The sequence below is a fragment of the Theobroma cacao genome, chromosome 6 (assembly GCF_053813885.1).
Source record: "Theobroma cacao isolate CCN51 chromosome 6, ASM5381388v1, whole genome shotgun sequence".
Taxonomy (NCBI): Eukaryota; Viridiplantae; Streptophyta; class Magnoliopsida; order Malvales; family Malvaceae; genus Theobroma; species Theobroma cacao.
The window spans coordinates 29,073,695-29,097,254 of NC_142644.1; the positions used below are offsets into that span (position 1 = coordinate 29,073,695).

At 36.3% G+C, this 23,560-nt stretch overlaps 3 protein-coding genes and 1 pseudogene across 4 annotated transcripts; 2 read left to right on the plus strand and 2 right to left on the minus strand.

Moving 5' to 3' along the window:
* The first annotated feature begins 2,265 nt into the window (after positions 1–2,265).
* On the plus strand, positions 2,266–3,654 carry LOC18596778 (NAC transcription factor 29 pseudogene; annotated as a pseudogene).
* Positions 3,655–4,458: 804 nt separating this feature from the next.
* Positions 4,459–10,806, plus strand: LOC18596779 (Guanylate-binding family protein). 2 transcript variants are annotated; one of them, XR_016027072.1, is made up of 15 exons: positions 4,459–4,922; positions 5,646–5,807; positions 5,892–5,957; positions 6,073–6,216; positions 6,370–6,483; positions 6,736–6,837; positions 6,999–7,184; positions 7,339–7,428; positions 7,504–7,638; positions 7,740–7,862; positions 8,167–8,252; positions 8,364–8,976; positions 9,097–9,174; positions 9,402–10,588; positions 10,667–10,806. XR_016027072.1 is itself a non-coding variant. In XM_007025466.3 (14 exons), the coding sequence occupies exons 1-14, from the start codon at positions 4,659–4,661 to the stop codon at positions 10,443–10,445; spliced, it is 3,207 nt and encodes a 1,068-aa protein (XP_007025528.3). In that variant the 5' UTR covers positions 4,459–4,658; the 3' UTR covers positions 10,446–10,806. The 2 variants fall into 2 exon arrangements, 1 of the variants encoding a protein (XP_007025528.3); XM_007025466.3 differs by having other exon boundaries at positions 9,402–10,806.
* A 1,563-nt stretch (positions 10,807–12,369) lies between these two features.
* On the minus strand, positions 12,370–14,860 carry LOC18596780 (NAC domain-containing protein 73). The gene is made up of 4 exons (XM_007025468.3): positions 14,650–14,860; positions 14,280–14,529; positions 13,995–14,184; positions 12,370–13,331 (listed from the first exon to the last, which is right to left on the minus strand). The coding sequence occupies exons 2-4, from the start codon at positions 14,436–14,438 to the stop codon at positions 12,739–12,741; spliced, it is 942 nt and encodes a 313-aa protein (XP_007025530.3). The 5' UTR covers positions 14,439–14,529; positions 14,650–14,860; the 3' UTR covers positions 12,370–12,738.
* Positions 14,861–19,746: 4,886 nt separating this feature from the next.
* On the minus strand, positions 19,747–21,945 carry LOC18596781 (Protein kinase superfamily protein). The gene has a single exon (XM_007025469.3). It carries the CDS (start codon positions 21,341–21,343, stop codon positions 20,336–20,338), a length of 1,008 nt encoding a protein of 335 aa, XP_007025531.3. The 5' UTR covers positions 21,344–21,945; the 3' UTR covers positions 19,747–20,335.
* Between the last annotated feature and the right edge of the window lie 1,615 nt (positions 21,946–23,560).

The following is a 23,560-nucleotide window of genomic DNA, read 5'->3' on the forward strand; positions in this document are numbered from 1 at the left end:
TACTTGGTCTCTGCAAACAAAAGGCGCAAAGCGCAAAGAAGAAACAAAAATAAGAAGAAAGCAAAACTTTTGAATCTCAAATGTGTTTTTTTCTCCTTTTAATATTACTAGGAGCAGGGCAAGACAACTCTTGGAATAAGTTGAAGACAATTTTGATATGTTCAAAAGATGAAGACTTGAATATATGGTTTATAAAACTTCAATATTTTGCCAGAAACTCTTCAATGAAGTTTCTTAGCAGCTTGCTTAGATAATCTGGCTGAATCAACGAGACAACATGTTTCTAAACTTGTGGATCCTGTAAGTTACATGAACATCATTGACTTTTATATGATTAGATCCTACCCAAGAATGCAGACAATCTGTAAGACCAGAAGAATTAGAATTAAAGATACAATGAAGGCAGCTTTGATGGCTAAAAGAGGATCGTTTAAGATATTGCAGGGACTTATATCATAGTCTGTCATTCCATTGATCCCTCAAAAGGGTTCAAAGGGTTTTAGACATATTTGATAAATACAAAGTCTGTTTCTTAACCTGTAAGAGGAGTAATTCTGATGTAATATCTTATCTTGGAATCAACTCCAATGGCCCTCTCTGTCTTTTTCCACTCCAGACATGTACCAAGTTCTGTCCTCCAAGTTATTTCTATTTCCTTCATCGATCTGATAAATTTGCTGATAACTTTCCCAGAATGATCTGCCTTCAAACTAATCTTGAAATTGCGGCATTTTGTTGTGGTTAAAAGCTTCTATGGTGGTAAACAAGTGACCATCAAATAAAAGGAATCAGCAGTCAGTCCTTTTCCCTTTTCTTTCCTGGACCTCTTAAATTAAACACCAAAATTCATGTAACAACGTATCATAAGGCAATAAAAGCTAAGCCATCTGAGTCTTTCCTAGTTGTATGTGATCTTTCAATACGGCTAAGGAAAATATGCTTCTTTTTCAACTTGTAAACAGAATGCATTGATGCTGACATCCAATGACTCAGGAATACTTAAATAATATTGGAATGCATGCAATGCCATGCATAACTTCACATAAAATAATGTATATATGCAAGGACATTAATTCCTTCTTACTGTCGAAACCAGATTGAAAGATATATATATATATATATATATATATTCCCATTATACAAGGTCACTTTCACTGAGAGAATTGCTCTTATTGCTGGTAATTGTGGAGGATAGTCGCTGGCATCTGCTGTATCTGTTGCTTTACTTTTAAGATTTAAGATTTTATTACTGTGAGAATTACAAGGAAATTACTGAAAGTTCTGTTAGCAGAAAATCCAATTCTTTGATTATCTACTGGAGTATACATTGCAACTTCAAGGAAGATCAAACTGAACATGGCCGTCAACCTTGTAAGAATCGTTTTCAGACCTCTTACCTTCAATTAAGCTGCAGCATTATCGTCTATCAAATAAAACCCTGCATTGGCAAAAAAAGCGGAGAATTACATTAAGAACAATTGGTTGCTTTCAAAGGAGCGCTAATATTCTTCCCTAGTTTTCTTCAAAGCCCCAAATGAATGACTTGCTGCAGTCAAGACTGCTGGTTTCTTATATTTATTCTGCTCATTAATGACAGGCCAATGCAACAGTACTTTGGTCTCAGAATCTGTAAAATGTTGGTTGAAAGTTATGATAAGAACTAAGAAAGATTGAAAATATCATTATTTAAATAGTTGCAACCAATCAGTACGAGGATGTTACCATGTAGAATTGCCCATGGGTTTTGGTTGAAAACGCAACCTATCTAGCAGATGCCACATTATTGGTAATTCCAAAAGCTTTCCTTATCCATTAACCTTAAAATAATGTATTATTTCGTGCAGCAAGCCTCTAAGCTTAACATAACCAATGTATACGAGATTAAACCTGTATTATCTTTAGGTTGATATTGATGTTTAGCACTCTGCAGAAACAAATTGCACGGTAAGCAACGAAGAAAGCAGCACATTTTGTGATAAAAGTAGCATTAACATTTTTCGGGAGAGGAAATTGAAGCAGAGAAAATAACCTTATCCTTGTCATCTGCATGAAAGAGTAGTTACCATGCATGTAAACCAAATACAAAGCAACAAATCGGAATCCAACTACTAGATGGCGACGACTATTTATTTATGATTATTGTATATGGTGGTCTCTCCAAGAGCTGCACAATTTTTTTTATTTTCTTGTTTACCACCTTGTACAAATTCTAGTATAAATACCAACAAAATGGATTCAAAATATCTTCCCCCCCTGACCCACAAAATGTATGGAATGAACAGGCCTAGTGCTTCCCTTCCACCAGGGTTCAGATTCCATCCTACAGATGAAGAGCTCATCATCCATTATCTAAAGCAGAAGGCCTCGCCTTCATCAAATCCGCCAATCTTAATAATAGCTGATGTCAATATCTACAAGTTCAATCCGTGGGAACTTCCCGGTACTCCTTTCTGGTCATCTGATCTGATATCTTATTTCACAGTCATCAAATATTTGTTCATTCAAGCCATTTACTTTGTTTCATGTTTCTTTTGATTATTTTTAATAGATAAGGCTTTTTTTGGGGAGAATGAGTGGTTTTTCTTTAGTCCAAGAGATAAAAAGTATCCGAATGGAACACGTCCGAATAGAGCAGCTGCATCTGGCTACTGGAAAGCCACTGGGACCGATAAACCAATCATCAGCTCTGTTGGATCTCAATGTCTTGGAATGAAAAAAGCTCTTGTATTTTACAAAGGACATCCTCCGAAGGGTGTAAAAACTGATTGGATGATGACTGAGTACATGCTTCTTGATGATTACTTTTCATCCCAAAGGCCAAAAGGATCCATGCGAGTAAGTTACTTTCTATCCCTCAGTGAAAGACGGATATGCAAAGAAGATTTATGGTTAGCCATGAAATCGAAATCAGTTTCTTAAAATGACTTGGTTAATGTACAAAAGCTTAATGGCCAGGGGTAAAGCTCGGCTGAGTGTTCTTCCAGGACATGCCAACAGACTTAAGTGGCTTTAAATTTGCTTAACCTCGTGTATTCTTGGATAGATGATAATCCAAGGAAACTTTTGAAAAAGTTACGAAAACCTCCTCAGAATTTTGCTTGAAAAGAAAGCATTTCAAACTTTCATCTGCCACTCTTAACTTCAATCTCTTCTGTCTTCTTGTTTCAGTTGGATGACTGGGTTCTATGCCGAGTCCGGCAGAAAAGCAAGGTTCCCCAACAACTTGGAGGAAGAAACTATAGCGGTTCTAGCTGTTCCCCTCCATTCTCCCGTGGGTACTTACAAGGTCAAGAGATGACAATAGAGAACGCCAATATTCTGCATGGCCATCATCAGTTACCTGCACAGTATCAAATGTCTCCCTTGGAAAGTGAAGAACTAGATGAAAAGGGACAGATAATGGATCTCCAAGAAGGCTCTCCAGAGTACTCACTTTCCAACTCTCCAAAAACCATTGATTCTAATGTCAGAAACGTGCTCAAATCCATTGAAAGGGAACTCTCCGTTGGAGCTTTGGATGAACTGTTGCCATCACAACCAGATAAAAGATTGAAGGTTTCCGCTTCAGATAACAGTCCTGCCAACGCATCCGTTTTCCAAATTTCTTTCCCCGCCCCATCCGCATCATACCAACAGCATTTCTCAGAGTTCTAATCCATTACAGCAGTCCCCTCCCCTGAGGCGGCTGAGGGTTTCATACCAAGCAAAGGACTATTCATGTTCTTACACTAACAATAATAACGTTTGATTTGCTTCAACATACAGAGATAAAGAGTAACTTCGATTTAAAAAGCAATAAAAGAGAGAAGAAAATGGCAAGTGAGATTGTGTTGTTCCAAACAGTTCTCCAATGCTTCCAAAGAGGTAAACCATGTATGATTTCGGTTGAATGAAGAAATTTCATGTTTCAAATGACAACTGGACATGGCTGGAAGACTATATGATCCCACGTTGCTCTCATATCTAAATAATTAAATGATTCTCTTACATAATGTGGGTATATAAATCCTTCTTAGTATGATGTGTGTATATATATTTAAGCCATTAAACATAATAAAGTGAACCCTCTAATGAGTTTGAGTATTTATAGACACTTTTAAAATTAGTTAAAATAGTGTTTTAATTTTTTTATTTAATATATTATTTTTAACAAATTCAAAAAAAATCAATAATGTGTTAAATACAAAATTATTTCTCTATATATATCACTTGCTAGTAGGTTTTATTTACAATTTTTTAATACAGCCTGTGATCAAAGTGAACAAGAAATGAATAAATAAAAAGAAAAAAAAAGAAAAAGAAAATCCGGAAAGTAGCTTTCTTACCACGCTGTCGTTCAGGCAAAGGGCCTAGAACCATGCAAAAAGACCAAAAAACCCTTACTCTACACCGACAATAACAAAAGGAATCGCGTATATCAGCGTAATTTTACACAGCTTCATCTCAGTATTCTATTAGAGCCCAAAAGTCTGCATCGCTTCCCCTGCCTTTTCCCTCCCCAATTTTAAACCTTCTCTTTCAGTGGAGTGGAAAAACCAAAACCGGTGCAAAAATAAAGGCCCCTTTCGAAAAAGAAAAAATCTAAAACTGATAACGAACCAAGAAAAGCAAAGAATTTAGAGGAAAATCAAGTGAGCCTCGGAGGATCTGAGCAAAAGATGATGAAACTTTTTGGTAGGGGGAAAGAGTCCTCCCCTGATGTCTCGCCGCAATCGTTCGGACACTCGGCGTCACCGTCTACGTCTTTGGAGTCTCCGGTGACCGGTCCCGCAAGACCGATTCGGTTGTTGTACTGCGACGAGAAAGGGAAGTTCCGGATGGATCCGGAAGCCGTCGCGGCTTTGCAGCTTGTTAAGGGGCCAATTGGAGTCGTTTCGGTCTGTGGCCGGGCTCGTCAGGGGAAGAGTTTCATTTTGAATCAGGTACTTTCATTTCTTTTGTCATTTTACTTATTTTGAAGATAATTTGGAATAAATTATGTTATTTTGGTGTATTGGTAGGCGAAATGAAAAAGTCTAGGGTTTGTGACTTTTGGAGTAGAAAATGTTGTAACTTTAGGGTTTTCGAGGGACCGAGTTTGTAAATTATGATTAATTGGAGGGCTTTTTGGTATACATTTGTTGTTTCTATAAGCCATAATTTGTTATATCTGTATTGGGAAATATCTGCATCAAGTGCATATTAGTGGCGATAAGACTAATGAGGTTGAGTAATTATATGCTTTGGAGAAGAAAGAACACTGGCAGAGATAATTATATTTTTGAGTTTATGACTTATAAGCAAGTATGAGTGTTGAGAATTATATAATTGTTTAAGATGAACATAGTCACTCTACGAATAGTAGTTGCATGTGAATATTATTTTGAAACTTATTGTTATTAACTGAACCTGATCAGCTAAAGGATTTTCTTTTTGAGACATCAAGATTTGAATTGGATTAACTTTTTCTTCTCTCCTTTTATTATCGATCTTTTTAGAACTTTCGACTGGTGAGTTATCTGTGGTATCAAAGTTAATTGTTATATACTTGTAAGTGATTTTCCCCTATTGAAAACCTGTACGGAGATCTGTTCTATATCACATTTTTTGATGTATATTGTCTCTTTTACCTATGAGTGAGGGCTTTGCTTTTTTTTGTGTTACAGCTTCTTGGAAGGAGTAGTGGGTTTCAAGTAGCATCAACTCATAGACCGTGTACAAAAGGGCTTTGGTTGTGGAGTGCACCATTAAAGAGAACTGCTCTTGATGGAACTGAGTACAATCTTTTGCTATTAGATACTGAAGGAATAGATGCCTATGATCAAACGGTTAGTTCACTTATTTTTTATGGGACTGGATTGGTTATTTTGATTGCTTGAGTTAATTATGCTCATATTTTTCAAACTTGACAGGGAACATACAGCACTCAGATATTTTCCCTAGCTGTCCTCTTATCTAGTATGTTCGTCTACAACCAGGTTTGTACTTTTTTCTTCCCCAATTTGAACGAGAAGTTCATTCTTTCAAGTGGCTTGTTAATAAGCTTTTTAAGCCATTCTTCCCAAGTTTTAACTTTATATTTCTGATGTATAGATGGGAGGTATAGATGAAGCTGCCCTGGATCGTCTCTCTCTTGTCACTCAAATGACAAAACATATTCGAGTCAAAGCTGGAGGAAGAATAACAACAGCTTCTGAACTTGGGCAGTTCTCACCAATATTTGTTTGGCTTCTTAGGGTAATATTTGGTTAGACACAGACACATATACATTCTGTCTTAGTATTGGTTGTCACCTGGTTGGTTCTTGAAAATGGATGTCATCAGCTTGCTATTGGTTGTAAAAATACTTTCTTCAGTTATCTTTTGTTAACTATTCATTCTCATTTGCAGGATTTTTATCTGGATTTGGTGGAGGATAATAGGAAAATCACTCCCCGTGACTACCTTGAGCTTGCTTTACGGCCAGTTCAAGGTAGTGGGAAAGATATAGCTGCCAAAAATGAGGTAATTCTTTACATAGATTTTAATTGGGGGAATGAAAGAAAGTAATATCAATTCTGTGGGGGCACAGTAATATGCAAAATGTGATGCTTTTTGAATAATTTTTATTTTCTGAAGTTAGATATCAATTCCTCTCTTTATAGATTAGAGGTTCATTTCTCCAATGTTTATCATGAAGGATGTGAAGAACTGAAGTATTTGAATTATTCTTCTCTGTGTTAGAGGTACTGATTATGCATGGTTAATTATTGATAGATCCGAGACTCCATTCGAGCTCTATTTCCTGATAGAGAATGCTTTACCCTTGTGAGGCCTTTGAACAATGAAAATGATCTCCAAAGACTTCATCAAATTTCGGTTAGTTTCTAACAGTTTCTATATATGCTATTTTCGCTCTTTCTATATCATCCTTTTTGTCTCCTCTCTCTCTCTCTCACCCTTCCTTTCAAAGTCCTGACTCTGCCTTTTCTGTTTATCATGCATCATTTAAATACTAAGACCTTAGCTCTCATATGCAGCTTGACAGACTGAGACCTGAGTTTCGAGCTGGGCTTGATGCATTTACAAAGTTTGTTTTTGAGAGAACAAGGCCTAAGCAGGTTGGGGCTACTGTAATGACAGGTCCTGTTCTTATTGGTATCACTGAATCTTATCTGGATGCTTTGAATAATGGTGCAGTGCCCACAATATCTTCCTCATGGCAGGTTAGTTACTGTTGTCGAGAAATACTACAGAATATATCATTAAATAGAACCAAAGAGGGTCAAAAATGAAAAAAAAAAAAAAAAGAAGAACGTGATCCTGAAAAAGTTAAATAAATTTTTTAGAAGGATCCTTATCAGTGTTATTTTCATTCAGAGTGTTGAAGAAGCCGAGTGCCGAAGGGCATATGATTCCGCTGCGGAGTTTTATATGTCAACTTTCGACCGTACAAAGCCACCTGAGGAAGTAAGTGATGCTTTTATCCTAATAGTTGTGTGGTTGTTGGTATAATTTTTATCATTTCTAATCTTGATGGTTTAGGTGGCATTGAGGGAGGCTCATGAAGAAGCTGTTCAAAAATCACTGGCTATATATAATGCTAGTGCTGTAGGGGTTGGATCAATGAGGAAGAAATATGAGGAGCTTCTACAGAAATTTTTCAGAAAGGCATTTGAGGTATGCAGTTACTCAATGGCTACATCTATGGTTAAGTCTTTAATTGTAGGTTATCAAAATGCATGGGTAGCCTTGACTAATGGAATTGGTTATTGATGCAGGATTATAAACGGAATGCGTATATGGAAGCAGATTCACGATGTTCAAATGCCATTCAGAGCATGGGAAAGAGGTTGAGAGCAGCTTGCCATGCTTCTGATGCGAGCATAGATAATGTTGTGAAAGTAAGTAGTGGTCATTGTCTATTTGCTTTTATTCTGCAGGCAAAGGACTTCAATATAATTACAGAACTTTATTACTTGTCAACTGCTGTTTTGAGAAGATATTCTAAATTGTAAGGTTGAAGTTTAGTTAATCAACCAACCATCTGGCCAAAAAAAAAATTTAACCAACCTGAGTGGATTTATCTGTTTTTGACTTCCCTTCACTCTCTATTATCTGTTTGTGGATTCTATGAGAAGGAGCACTTCTCATTGGCATTTTTAATGGGATGCCTTTGGCTGGGTTTGATTAGAATGTTATGTGCAGGTTCTTGATGCTCTTCTATCTGAGTATGAAGCATCATGTCATGGCCCTGGAAAATGGCAGAAACTGGCTGTATTTTTACAGCAAAGGTTTGTATCAATGTTTTATTTCTTCTTTAAGATGGTTGTACTAAGTGCGCTGGGGTTTAAGTCTTTAGTTCTGGATATTAACTTTCTCTGTCTGTCCTAATGAATTGTCAGCATGGAGGTGCCTGTGCTGGATTTCACCAAGAGACTTGTAGATCAGATTGGATCAGAGAAAAGTTCCCTGGCATTGAAATGCCGTTCAATTGAGGATAAGATGAAGTTACTTAACAAGCAACTGGAAGATAGTGAGAAGTATAAATCTGAATATCTGAAGCGATATGATGATGCCATCAATGACAAGAAGAAGCTTGCTGATGAATATGCTAGCCGGATGAATAATTTGCAAGGTGATAACAGTTCACTGAAGGAGAGATGTTCTAGTTTAATGAAAGCTCTGGACTCTGCCAAGCAAGAAATATTAGACTCGAGAAGAAAACATGATCAGGTGTTATCAAAGCAGAAAGCCAAGGATGATCAGACCACCTCAGAAATGGAAGTGCTCAAGTCCCGGAGCACTGCTGCGGAAGCAAGGTTGGCTGCTGCTAGGGAGCGAGCTGAATCTGCTCAAGAGGAAGCAGAGGAGTGGAAGAGGAAGTATGACTTTGCTGTTAGAGAAGCAAAAGCTGCTCTGGAGAAGGCAGCTAATGTGCAAGAGCGGACAGGCAAGGAAACTCAACTTAGGGAAGATGCTCTGAGGGAAGAGTTTTCACATACTTTGGCTGAGAAGGTGCTGTCTCTTTCTCCCTTCACATTAACACACTCATACATGTTCACCCAATCGTGGATTATGCAAATATAAGATGCAGTAAGGAAATTTGATTTGTTTATTTGGTGATGAACTTTGCAGGATGAGGAATTGAAGGACAAGTCAGCAAAGATTGAGCATGCTGAGCAGTGCTTGACAACTATAAAGTTGGAGTTGAAGGTTAGCTTCGTATATATGTAAATATATGATTATGTATGTATGTATAATGCATTGGAATATGAATTTTTAAAAAATTGTTAACTATGATTTACAAAGATCATCAACTCAGCCACTGCAATTTATAATTAACCCTAACTTATTTAGTAGGCTTACATTTTTTACTGAATTGTACAAGGCTAAGTGCATTTGCGAGGTTGCTGTATTTGAACATGGAAAATTCTTTGCAGGCTGCTGAGTCAAAAATCAAGAGTTATGATGCAGAGATATCATCACTGAAGGTTGAAATCAGGGAGTTAGCTGATAAGCTAGAAAATGCTAATACCAAGGCCCAGTCATTTGAGAGAGAAGCTAGGATTTTGGAACAGGAGAAGATCCATTTGGAGCAGAAGTATTCATCTGAGTTCAGGAGGTTTGCAGAAGTTGAGGAACGGTGTAGACTAGCTGAGAAAGAAGCGAAGAAAGCAACTGAATTGGCTGATAAAGCACGAGCAGAATCAGTAGCTGCTCAAAAGGAGAAAAGCGAGATACAGAGGATGGCAATGGAAAGACTGGCTCAGATTGAGAGGGCTGAGAGGCAAATTGAGAATTTGGAGAGACAGAAAACAGACTTGGGTGATGAACTACATAGAGTACAGGTGTCAGAGATGGATGCAGTTTCTAAAGTTGTATTATTAGAGGCTAGAGTTGAAGAGAGGGAGAAAGAGATAGAGTCTCTATTGAAAACAAACAATGAACAGAGGACTAGTACAGTTAAAGTCCTTCAAGATCTTTTGGACTCTGAGCGTGCAGCACATGCTGATGCAAATGACAGGGCTGAAGCCCTTTCTCTCCAGCTACAAGCTGCACAGGCAAAACTTGATTTACTCCAGCAAGAGTTGACTTCTGTTCGTCTAAATGAAACAGCATTGGATAGTAAGCTCAAAACTGCTTCCCGTGGAAAACGTTTGAGGGGAGATGATTTTGAAATGGGGGTGGGATCTGTTCAAGAAATGGATACGAGTGACAGAATTTTGAGAGCAAATAAGAAGTCCAGGAGCACAACTAGCCCCCTCAGGTATTCACAATCAGAAGATGGTGGGTCTGTATACAAGGGTGACGAGGACAACCCGAATCAGCAAAACAATCAGGAGGATTATACAAAGTTCACCGTACAAAAACTCAAGCAGGAACTGACAAAACATAATTTTGGTGGCGAGCTGCTTGCATTGAGGAATCCCAATAAGAAAGATATCCTCTCTCTGTATGAGAAATGTGTTCTGCAGAAGTCATAACAGTTTTTCCAGTTGACTAATGACTTGTATATGGCAGGGTATGTAATCTACTATTAGTTGATAGTTATGAGTATATGAGCCTAGGAGAAGTTTTAATTTCTCTTTGGGTTGGAAAAGCTTAGAAATTCTGACTTAGAGTGCAGGTACGTGTCTTTTTCTTTATTTTGATTTAAAACTGACATGGAGACATCAAGGGATAAAGGTTTGTCTGTCATATGTAGGCATGTTTATGTGAATTTGATCGTGGTGGTCCATGGGCTCGGTAGAGGACTTGATTTATTTCTCAGTGTGGTTTTTGCAGTTCAGATTGTATCCAAACCTATTCGAAAGAATATTCAAGTTTGATTGTATTTTTAACCTAGTCTTATAGCCTAAAATATTCAAGATTTGGTATTGCTTTGTCTGCAAGACAAGAACATAATGAGCTTCTTTTTTAATTTTGTTTTTCCAAAAGGAAAATTCTTGTTTGTTCTTTTTGTTTTCTTTATTGGCTATTCAACATCTTATAAAAGTGAATAGTTATTAGATTCTGTCACCGAGCTACCTGCCAGACGCACCTCTGTTATGATTCCCAAGAACCTCATAGGGTTTACTATCGTGTTATGCATTCGTTTCGATTGCTAGGAATTGGAATGTAGTGATTGTCAATCCCCCAATCTTGTTTAGTATAATGGTGTTGACAGTCTCAAAAGGATACGAGTACGTAACAAGAGTGTAAAACCAGTTGGGTGGGATCAGAGCCAATGTTGACTAGGAAGTGTTAGGAGAAAAAACCTTGTCAACTAAGTTTCTGCCTAGTGCGACGACGACCTTCGTTTGGGTATTTAACAACAAAAGAGGAACGAAACCTGCCATTCCAATCTTTGCTCTCTTTCATGGGATGTTAGGTTGATTCGAAGAGGTTTACTTAGCAAAATGGTATTCTAATGGCCATCAATTTTGTTTTGACCCAAATCACAAACTTGCCTTCCATGATAAGTTTACGGGAACATTCTTGGATTTGTATTGCTTCTCTGTCGAAAGCGTGTTATCATAGCATGGCGGCCAAAGGCTGACTTTTCGACATTTTTTTATTCTCCACGACTGAACTGCCTGCACAAGGATCCGTATTCCCAAGTGATCTCTAAATACTTAAAAATATACATGTTGAGATGCAAGTCGGTGATTATGCTCGACTTCCAGAACATTCTAAGCCTAAAGGAACTATCATATTCGTTGAATTTACATGTCTTTGTTTGTCTTTTCAAGAGATTCACCCTCTTAGCTCGTAATTTCATTTGGACCACCAAAAGACCTCACACAAGTATGCTTCACATATTCTTCTTGTATCATTCCATGTAAACACAAGGAAGATCCAATTCTCCGGGAGCAGAATAAATCATGAATTCTTCATTTATTTGGTCTTAGCCAAAACAAGTTAGCCAAAAAAAAAAAAAAAGGATGTAGGCTCTAATTTGGATATTCAATCTTAAGATTAATTATCAATCATTTGTATTACTCATTTTTATAAATTAACTGAATCTATAAAATTAAGTTATATTAATAATTTAAAATTCACATAAAATTTATAAAGATACAATGAAATACATTATACAATCTATTGAAATATTTTTAGACATACGATGATATTTTACGTCTATAATATGGAATATGCAAGTTCTAATTTTACTAAAAAAGTAAAAGTTATTGAAGAAACAAAATATATAAATATGCATGCTTAGAGAAAAAGGGAGATGTTAATGAACAAAACCCTAGATGAATGATTCACATTTACAATCGCACAAAAGAATCCATGATTTTTAGAATTAGAAACAGTTGAATTTTTGCAGTGATCATGAGTTTCTAACAGACTATATAAATGATAAATGGATAGATAAAACTAAGATCTATAGGACTACTAGCAGAAGTTTATAGGAGTCATATCTTTGTACAATCCTACTATAAATTTATAAATGTCATCAAACCTTATAAATGGATAGAATATGGTCAAATATATATATATATATATATAAATATTACGGAAATGTGCATAAAAATAGGGCACCAGCTGCTCCCTTGCCTGGTCCTTTGCTCAAGAGCTAGCGTGGTCATGGGCAAATCTTCCAAAGCATCTGACTCTTTTATCTTTTTAAGAAAAAGAAGCCATTCCCACCTTATTCTTCATTCCCTCCTTTCCTCATGCAAAATCACAATCCAATAATTTATTTGACTATTACAGAGCAACAGCAACAGCACCAACCAAATAAGTCCTTGTCGTAGCTGCTCCACCAAATGCTGATCGATCCTTCCATTCCTATAATTTTCTTTCAAGTCTCCCTTTGCTTGTATCAGAGGCTAATCGAATGAAGGAAGATCCATCACCTTGAACAACCAAATTTGGAATTAGCGGAGGTGGGCTTTCTCTATTATGGCTCCCATGGTCGAATGGGATAAAAGGTGGATTGAAATACTCATGAACAAAAGCCGTGCTGCTACTCTTAGCTATAGGACTTTTGTCATGCCGGCTTCGATTTTTCAACTTTCTATCAAGTGTATCCTTAACACTACTTGGACCGCATTGTCTAGGTTGAGTTTGGTAAAAGACTTTTGAAGCCACTAGCTCTCCATCTTTCTCTTCTTCATTGTTGCCAAGGTGATATTGATGCATCACCCAGTTCGTCTTCTCAGGCTTCCTTTGTCTGCCGTAATTGGTGTAGAGTACTAAAATCTTTTTGAAACCCTTCACTGCCCCACCAACCAAAACTGGTCTGGTCTTGCCTGTTTTATGCCACCTTGTTTCGCTTCCATCTTCATCCGTGTGAACTTTTCTTCTCTTCCTAGTCCCGGTTGTGTATGCCTTGGAGGGCCGATGAAAGAAGTGTCGAATTTGCCCATCTTTGCTCACTCCTTCACCATTAAAATGTAAACAGATCAAAGGATTTAGTTTTATGCATGAAACTATAATCAGAGTGAATAGCTTAATTGTATGAGTCAGAATGGAAATTAAGATGTATTTTGTTTGGTTACTGAATACTCATTGCCATCTTGACAAGCAGTTAGGCCATTTTAAGCCAATTAGCTAGTAACGATGAAGGGCAACGCCTAGATCCTAGGGTTAAGCAAGGGGCATAATGCTACCTTTATTTGCTGAGCCTAAGTCACATGTCTCTAAGAAAATATATGGCTTGAGTAGAACCAAATTAAGGATCTCACGTAATTAGACCAGTCCACACCACTACACACCAGCAATCCTTGGCAATTAGAATTAGCCAACTTAGGTGCTTTCTTACAATACACTTAACTGGATTCTGTAAAGTAACTTACAGTATCCATTCTCATCTAAAATTCATCAACCAACAAGGATCATTGATACACAGTGGCCAAAAGAAACAAGAGCACACAGATCGTTGATGTTGCCCTAAAAGCAAAGTAGAAAACAAAACCCAGAACGAAAAACTATGTATTCCAAGTGAAAAGCAGTTGGAGGAAACCCCTAGAACTCAGAAAGCTAGTGCGTTTGGACCTAAATTGACAGGCGTAGTGCTGATTAAGGTAAAAGCGTCAAAGTACCTGGCAGCCTCTCTGGATGAGTGTAGCAAATCCCATTTTCTCCCTCCAGCGTTGGAATAAACTCATCAATCAAAGGATGAAGCTTGCGCATATCAGATATTACCTTTGCCTCTAAATGCTCTAAAATTTCTTGGTCAGTTGGATCAAACTTCACCCCCGCTGGTAACCCAGGCAAATCATGAATTCCCGCCTAACCCCCACACATGAAAATAAAATATTAGTAAAGTACATATGCATCAAACTGTATGGAATAAATAACTGCAGAATGAGATTATGAATATGTGCCTGATCTTGGTAGGGTATGTTATGGCCACATGAAGGGCAAATAATGATTCGGATATCATCGGTTTTGGTGTCGGAAACGGAGGCGGGTTCTTTAGTGCTGTCGGCTGCTGTAACTAACTGTAGAGCTCTATCATCGTCTGAGTTATTGCACCATGTCATCTCTCTTGTTCTGCTCTTATTCCCATCACAAAGCTGATTTCTTCTGCTTCTAGCTTCTTCCCCCACTTTCTCCAACTCGCACGCAAAAATTCTAGCAAAGATTGACACATAAAACAGAAACCAAAACCCAAAACAAAAGATAATTAAAATAAAAAAATTAAAATAAGTAAAGCAAACTTGTCTCTTTTAGAGCACGTTTTCAGTTACCCACTTTTTCTTTCTTGATGTTTGGCAAGGAATTTAATTCTTCCACGCTCTTTTATTCTTCTTTTTAATTTTCTCCGTATGATTGAGGGTATAGCTAGCTGTTGCTATATACTCCCTAGTTCTTGGCAAACAGAGAGAAAGAGAAAGAGAGAGGGAGAGAGAAAGAGAGAAGGTTAAAAGGACGGCATAAATGAAAGGAGAGACTGAGATTTATTCATTTTAATTCTAAAAAAATTTATAATAAATGTTGCTTGGACGTCAAGTTTGGTTATGCTAATGTATATACGCTTGTATGACAGAATAAATGCAAGTCTTCGATCGGGGACCTTGCTTTACGGGTAGGTCTAAACATGAGAAGGAATATACACTGGTTTAATTCAAAAGCTTAATAAGGAAAAGTTAACAGTAAATAACTGACTTAATCAAAATATTAAAATAAAAATGGAAGGAAGAGTTGAGTGGAGATAGGGCAACCAGGGTACTCTTTCTAGGACGTTTTACCTCCTTTGAGAGGGAGATATGGCGATTTCCTGAACAAAAAAAGCTTTTAGCTCCAGTGTCAAACTGAAGTGTTCTTAAAGCTATGGAAAAACAAAATAAAATTGTTGAAATTATACAAATATTATATTATTGCAACATAGAAACTACGAACCAACAAATTAATCCCATTTCTTCACGTAGACTTCTCATGTTAAGCAAGGAATCACCACCTTCCCCTCTCTCTCTCCTTCAGCTTTAGATGTGTATGTCATATGTTAGGCTTGAATTGAAGTTCTCCTATAGCTGTAATTACAAGAGATTAATGTGATGTAATATTCTAGTATTTTTCTGGTGTATCATGACCTGCACCAACTTTCAAGTTGGTGACAATTATATAAATGTATTGTATTTTATTGTTAATTATATATATATATATATATACAATTTACAGTGGTAAGTTCCTTTATAATTAGTATTATTATTTATAGTATATTGAAAATTTTTTGCAAGTGCCAAAGATTGCTTTAGGCATACGAATATACCCAATCAGCAGCTAGGAGAAAATTTTGGATAATGAAATCATATCAGTAGCCTGCACGTTTCTGAAAGTATATTTGCTCTCTTAAAACCCCCCTCATCATCGCCAAAGATGACCTGATAATGTAGCTTTTTTGGATCAAACGGCTGACAGGCAAGCAACTGTAGGAGGTGGAAAAAGAACATGACCGTGGAAAATCACAATCCTTCACGTAATTAACTTATCATAGCCGACATTTGACAGGTTGAGGATAATATTAAAGGGTTTCCATCTTTCATGTGTTTCGAGAGCTTCCCTCAGAAGCCACGCAACAAGAAGAAACTTCTTTGTTAAGCTTTCAACTTTAACGTATGGCTTAGGGTTTTTTATTATTATTTTGAGGGGGACTTTGTCAAGATGTGCTATGTTCCCCGTTTGAAAAGGTTATTTTGTTTCCCAGATACCTCCATACAAATAATTGTCCTCTTTATCAGGGTTTGGCTGCGTCTGTCTGATCGGTTGCTCTTTGTTCATACAATTTCCTTATAAAAAACCCTTTTTTTTTTTGTTTCCAAGAACTTGAAAGCTCCATGGAGAAGAACTTAATCAACAAGAGAATGATGGGTTTTGTTCACCAAAGCTTAATGAGCAACCCAAGTTTGGGGATAGGGGAGACACGGCATGCAATGTCCAGGCAAACATAATATCATTTTCAAGCATTTGATAAGGGATTCACACTTTCCGTTCAGCACTGAAAGCGAAAGGCCATTTCAAAAGTCGTGATTTTAAAAACTCTTCAATGCCATCTATTTTCAATGGGAATCAACGACTTCTCTGCATCTTCCAACTTTTTTTCACCAAACAATCCTTTTTAACCCTTGCGCTTAAGCATTTGCATTTGCATTTGCATGGCCTAAAAGTTAACACGAACGTTATCAGTTTTTAATGAAATAGGCTTTGAAAATTAATGTTATGCTATCTTCATTTAATTATGATTGAAAAACACAACGTACTGCGAATTAAATCCCAATTAAATGTAAAAATCATGGTAAGTGATGAGGATGCCCTCCAGTCCTGTCATGATCACTACATTATATATTGCAAAGGCAACGCGTCTTGCCTATGAACGATATTAATATTGAAAAGGTTGTGATGAAAGTATCTTGAAAAGAGAGGTTGTTTTTTTTCCTGAAATGGGAATGCGTTTTGCATTTCCATTATGATGACGGAATGATTTAGGAATTGAAGCAATCGAATTCAGTGACAGCAAATGGAAGTAATTAATGATTTCATATGATGGATTACAACTTCTCTTTTATCTGTTTCATTAGATTTTAAAGACATTCAAGCATTTTTAGTTAAAAAAATTAGTGATGATCAAGCCAATAGCCTTCAATTTACGTGTAAAGTTTCTTGATTAACAAGTGTTAATTTGCTGCTTAGCTAGCAAGCCTTTGGTATTATTTGCTAATTACTACTTATACCTAGCAAGTAATTTCATCTATTTACCTATGTGGATTTATTTTATGTTAATCATAAAAGGCAAGTAAGCAATGCTTTTTAACTAATACATTGCACTACATCATATCTAAATTATACTTAGTTTATATGTATATGTGAATGATTGATATTAAATCTACGACAATGCAATCTTACCTTGATGTAAGACCTTAGAACATTAAGGTATTGAATTTTCTTTAACTATACACCCAATTTATTTGTTTGATTGTTGTTCATTTTCTCTTGAATGTATTACTTAATTATGTTATAGTTTATATTAAGATTTGATTCATTAATTATGACTGTAATTGTCAACACCCAACACCATAAAGCATCCACTGCTCCAAACACCTGGTATGTTGGAATCAAGACTTGACCAAAAGGAGCCAGTAATAAAGTTCCATGAAACTACCAGCAACCTTGAGAGAAAATGTTACCATCTTATATTTTCTATGAAGAGAAAAACTATTTTTCTTTGTTTTGGTCGAAAAGAAATAGAAAGAAATGAGGAAAATGGGCGGATCAATCCATTTTCACTTTCTCATAAATCCAAACCCTTCAATGGTGAGAGGAAAGAGAAGTGGAAGTATCTCCTCAAAATAAACCTTGCAGGAAACTGAATCCATGGAAGCTACTTTCGATCCTATTGCTGATTTAAGAAGCCATTGAATGGTCTCCAAAACATAAAAAGATCCCTACTAAATCCTATTCTTGCATTTAATTAGCAATAATCTTCAATCAATTACACAAATAACTTTTACCATTTAAATGGGCCAGAATCTTTAACTAGCAGGCCTATTACTTGGGCGAAGTCTGCTCTGTACCGGGTCTGTTCTTCCTTTCCCTTTTTCCCAAGACCAAAAATGATCCAAGCCAAAACAGTTTCTTAGCCCAAGGGCCAACGACCATCCTCAATGATATCGTGTTTGTTTGTTTCATTCAAAAGACATATTTATAAGATAAAAAAAATTATTTAGTTCAACACTCATTTCATCCTTTATTAATCTGAGATATATGTTATTCAACTCTACCACTCTTTTATTCATATAGGAGAGAGACCCACCTCAACCTTAATATATTGCTCATGAGAGTTCTACATCAATAAAAAATTAAAAGGTAAAACATCTTTATTTTTTAAAATTTTGATCGAAATTATACGAATATTTATTAATTTTTTAAATGAAAACTTTTAATCTCAAAAAAATATTTTTCACTAAACACTTACATCTACTCGTTAGTCAACTATTAGTGTTTCTATCAATTTGATTATGTGATAAAATGCCAATTTTATCTTTGATTTATTTTTAAAATTATTATATTATTATTATTATTATTTATTAATTAAAAAAAACCTCCCCTTATGGGGAGCATCGGTGGTCCCTTGAGAGTCCTGATTGAGCACCCTTTTTTAGGGGTTTTTTTTTTTAAATATAATAATAATTTTTAAAATTAATAAAGAAAGAAAGGTTTTTTAATTTTTGACTAATCTACATTTGTATTTTTAAAATAAAATGTTTATTTTGAAAATTAATAAATTCGTTTAAAATTTCGATTAAAACTTAAAAAATGTGAGAGTATATATTTTACTTAAAATAAATTATGCTCTCATATTATTTGTCACATGTCCGTACTTCCAATTCGAAAAAAATTATCTATCAAAATGAAGAAAGACCCTTAATTATATGTCTAAATCACATCCAATATATCTCTTCCTAATTGGGATACATGACATTTGTAGAGTCAAAAAGGAATTCCTATTCTGTCACAATGTCACGTCAGTCTATTTTTTAAGCGAATTGCAAGAGGTGCTTTTTTAATTTCCAAATGTCATTTATACTTTTTTGAAAACGCAAATTTATCATTTTAATTATTTAAAATAAAAATTTAGTGCATTTAAAAAATAAAATAACAAGAATAAAACTATTTAATTTATAGTCTAAAGCAATTTTAATATTTAGAAAACGATCTAAAAATAATTTATTTCTAATACATCTTAACAATAATTACTTGAAAATATAAAAAAAATACTTTTCAAAAAAATATTATTATTTTTTATCATAATGTCCTTTCCAAACACTAAATTTTAACCCTTGACAATACTTTTTCACTATATACTCAAAAATCCCAAACCACACTTTTCACAACAATTTCTCAGAGGAACTTTTCGATCCTACTTTCCCATACCAAGCTTTTTTTCAAGTGTAACAACAATGCCAAGAAATTAAAACCACCATTATTTCTTCTTCAATACTATTAATACTTTAATTCTAAGGTTTGAGTTATTTATAGATGTATTTTGGGCGACATTCCACGGCCCATATCCTATTAGTTACATCCACTGCTTTTTCTGCTACATTTTTCAACTTTAAATAGTAAGAGATTAGTACTTAATAAATAATTGTGAACAAACTTCTTGCATGATTGTCTAAACAGATTATTGACAAAGCAAACAGAATCTAATGAAGAATTAAGGGTTTAATTTACATTCAAATGGAACTAATTGGATAATTTGGACAAAGATTAATTGGAGAGAGAGAGAGACAGACAGACACACACACGAATGACACACCAATGTCTCAATCAAAGTCCAATCAAGATGATATGGGATCCCAAAAAATAATTTTATAATTAAAAAAAATTGTACAACTATTAAACGTGATTATTCGTTAATGATTTACATGAAAAGTATAGTCAAATGATGGAGCCATGACAAGCCAAAAAGGGCCGTAGACAGAATAAGGAAGTGATTGAAAGAAATATAAGAAAAATAAAAGGGTCGGGGTCCCCCTTTCACCACCAAGAAAAGATGCCCCATTTCCACGCGGAAACACAAGATTAATAATCACCGCCCAAAGACAAGGCAGTTGAAGCCACCTTGCGCCCCCCCCCCCTCTTTGTTCATCTTATAATTTCCATTTTCAATATTTCCCGCAAAATTCGTCCTCATTTGCCAACTCTTACCGTACATCCAGTTTGTAGACACCCCACGTGTGTACTCTCTCTTCATTTTGCTGTTTATCTCATCAACTGATCAAAGGAAAAAACAAACCCAATATTTCCAATTTCTCTATTTCAGACTCACGCTGTTCTCACAGAATAACCTCCGGAAAGAAGCAATATCCTCAAAGATCAAAATTGCTTCCCATAGGGTTGAAAGAATGGTGGAATATACTGGAACTTTTGGCTAAATACGCTAATGGCAGGCCTCAATTTCCAAATTGTTCAAGATTGTTGCCACCTGGGATATACAAGGCCTGTCCTTCCTGTAATTACCAACGCAAGTCGAAGCAACTTTGGCCAGTCTAACAAGAGGTTTTATATCAGATGGAATTACAAGTCGAGGGTCCAAAAGTTCACTAAGCTTTTTCTCCTTTATCAATGGCAATGCCCATCTAACAAGCAACCCTTCTTCGCTTCTCCTCCCAGTCAAAAGCTCCAACAAAACCACCCCAAAGCCATAAACATCGCTTTCCTTGCAAGCACCGCCTCCTCTTTCCACCCAATACTCATCATCTACATACCCCACGAGCCCTCTCTTCTCTTGGGGTGCCAAAAATGATAGCCCGTAACCACATAACTTAGCAACAAATTTCACATCTAATAATATATTTGATGCCTTAATGCAGCCGTGTATTATATTTGGTGCCATCCCTTCATGCAAATACTCAAGCCCTCTGGCTACCCCGGCAGCAACCCTTAAACGCCTGTTCCAATCTAATAATGATGCACCGTCGGAGTTTTCATGCAAATAAAAATTCAAATTCACCATACCAACAAACTCCATTACTATAATTCTCTCACCTGGCGCTTGTGAAAACCCTATAACGGGGACTATGTGAGGATGTTGAGCTAAAGAAAGTGTTCTGATTATTGAAGCAAACCCGAATCCAGCATTGCTCAAAACCAGCCGCGGATGTATCCTTTTTACAGCAACGAGCTCCGCTCTTGGTGATATGGCTGCATAAACCGTACCTAAACGGCCTTTACCGATGATTCTTCTATGGTTAAAGCCATCTGTAGCTGCATCTATATCTGTTAATTGATACGCGCTTGCACAAACCTTGACAGGCAGTTCTTGTTTTTGATCAGATTTTACTGGTTTCTTTCTGCAGATGATGATGAGAAAGATACCAAGAACGAAAAGAGAGATGGAAAGAAGAACCAAAACCAAATCATAAGCAATTTCCTCACCTCGGCTCATCTTTTCTGGTGCTAATAAACTATGGTCTTTGGCTACTTTTGATCAATGAAATGGTTAGGAAATGAAAAAAGAAGAAACGGGGTTTGAAATTTGGCTGGCTAGTCCATAGTCCATACAGTAACGTGTTGAAAAGGCTCACTCCTATATATCGGATTGCACTATGGACTTTGAACTTTGAAGAGTTTTTAAAAGAGAAAAGTGAAAGGAAAAAGGACGGGTATCTCCTTGAGTAAGTGCACAGACTTTGAAAATTGGGTTACATTTGGTAAAAGAGTTGGTGTTCTAACCCCCCCGCCCCCCCAAAGTCTTGTTTACATTGATTTCTGGTTGGCCGCTTCCAGTTGTACCTTTTCAAATGCAAATTAGATTGTAACCAGACGAGCTTCGGAGAAAATTACTGAGACCCAACAAACAACATACGTTTCTTGGACAGATTCTGAAGAGAATTGATGAGTAATCTTATCTGTCCTTTGCTTTGTCATCCTGCTTAGGTGGCTAGCTAGTTCTTAATTCATAGGTTTGCCCTTTCTTTAATTCTGAAAAGAATAGTTGCTAACTTGTCAAGAATTGAGAATGTGAAGTCAAAAATATCTCATGCTGATTGAGATATGGATAATGAAAGATTGGCACCTTCAACTTTCCATCCAAGGGCACACCTCTTTTGTTTATATTTGTCATATCCATATTGGATAAACATCAGTACTAACGCAAATTTCATTTCATCTTTCATTAATTAATTGAAATTACAGCCTCAATAATCTCAACGAAACACAACGATAATTTACCAATCATTTGAATCACAGTTTAGTTGCAACAAACGCAGGTACTATTCTGTCAAGCTCGTACCTAAAAGTTTATAAAGTATGGCTGAAGTTTGGTAGAAGGAAGTAGCTTTAGGGCATTTTGAAAGCATATAATTTTAAACCAGCAAATGCATGTACCTAACACAGGATTTAAGTGCTTGTCATCTCTTTCATGTCAGCAAATATTTATAGACTTGTAAAATATTGGCACTCTCTCTGCTGACTTAGATCAAAGGTTTTTATGCAAGACCCGGCAACAATTTAGTACTATTAAATTCAGATTATTCTTTTTCCTTGTATAACACTGTACTTGGGATTTTGCAGCAGCTATTGCAGGACTTAGGAAATTAACATTAGCAGGTGTCAGAATAAATAATGGAACCTTAAAAAATGCTATTATTCAGAAGGATATGCTAAATGGTCTGATTAAGCATGAATTAAAAGGACAGGTAATGTCAAATATGAATGGAATAAATCAGGGAAAAGGTTTGTAGATTTAGCAGATTTCACCCAACTCAAGGCCCTCTTAAAGGGCAAGTCTACTGAAACAGGCCCTCTCAGACCTAGTTGAGACCCATAAATACTTTTGGACCAGAATTAAGTTTCCCACTGTGGCCGAACTTCGGCAGGGATTGTTTTCAGGCATTTGGGGCTTTATTCTCTGTAGGACCTAGTCCACCCATATGGGCTTCATGAGTGAGCCTTGCCTTGTGTTTTGACTCATTTTTCCCAATACTTTTTTCTTTTCTCCCTGGACCAAAGGAAGCTTCAAATTCGGATTGAGAAAAAAGAGTTCAAATATGTAGAGATCATTTGAATAAAAGAATCTTTCCATACGACTAGACTAGATATGGGACCATAAGAAAAAGTGGGAGCAAATTTTCCATGGATTTTGACACATCGACGATGGATAGACCTACCCCAATTACCAAGGAGCTGCATTCAAAGCGTTCAGAAGTGTTAGGGAGATGGCATTGTCAGACCTTGAAGCCACTCGTGCCCTGATAGCAGCTCACGGTTTTCAGGATTGGTAAAGCCCACCCACGTTTCGGTCGGATTTATCCTCAATCCACAAAGGGTCAAAATTCGAACTTAGATATGTCTTTTGGTAATATTAAAGCAAAGGAGAGAACCGACAGATGTGAGCTACACTGCAACCAGAAGTAGCAGCAGTTTAGGAGTAGCAACCAAACTTTACGCCATTTCTTTATTTTCGCTTAGCGTGGTCCATGTATAGCCTTTCCCGCAACAAGGATTATTTGCAGAGATATTCCTATATCCTAACGTTGCTAACGGGATTCCACGTACAGGAAACTTTGACGTTGTAAAGATTTGTTTCCACTTGAGATCATGTTCTGTTAGAAAGAGACAGTGAAACTAAGTAAATCAATTATCCTTAGCAATCGGTGTTCCT

Excerpts from the sequence above, each read along its gene's own strand:
- LOC18596779 (XM_007025466.3), top strand. The coding sequence starts at position 4,659 with ATGATGAAACTTTTTGGTAGGGGGAAAGAGTCCTCCCCTGATGTCTCG. Across the intron at positions 6,217-6,369 it reads TATTTGTTTGGCTTCTTAGG|GATTTTTATCTGGATTTGGT; the intron begins GTAATATTTGGT and ends TCTCATTTGCAG. Across the intron at positions 7,185-7,338 it reads CAATATCTTCCTCATGGCAG|AGTGTTGAAGAAGCCGAGTG; the intron begins GTTAGTTACTGT and ends ATTTTCATTCAG.
- LOC18596780 (XM_007025468.3), bottom strand. The coding sequence starts at position 14,438 with ATGACATGGTGCAATAACTCAGACGATGATAGAGCTCTACAGTTAGTT. Across the intron at positions 14,185-14,279 it reads ACATACCCTACCAAGATCAG|GCGGGAATTCATGATTTGCC; the intron begins GCACATATTCAT and ends TGTGGGGGTTAG. Across the intron at positions 13,332-13,994 it reads TCATCCAGAGAGGCTGCCAG|GAGTGAGCAAAGATGGGCAA; the intron begins GTACTTTGACGC and ends TTAATGGTGAAG.
- LOC18596781 (XM_007025469.3), bottom strand. The coding sequence starts at position 21,343 with ATGAGCCGAGGTGAGGAAATTGCTTATGATTTGGTTTTGGTTCTTCTT.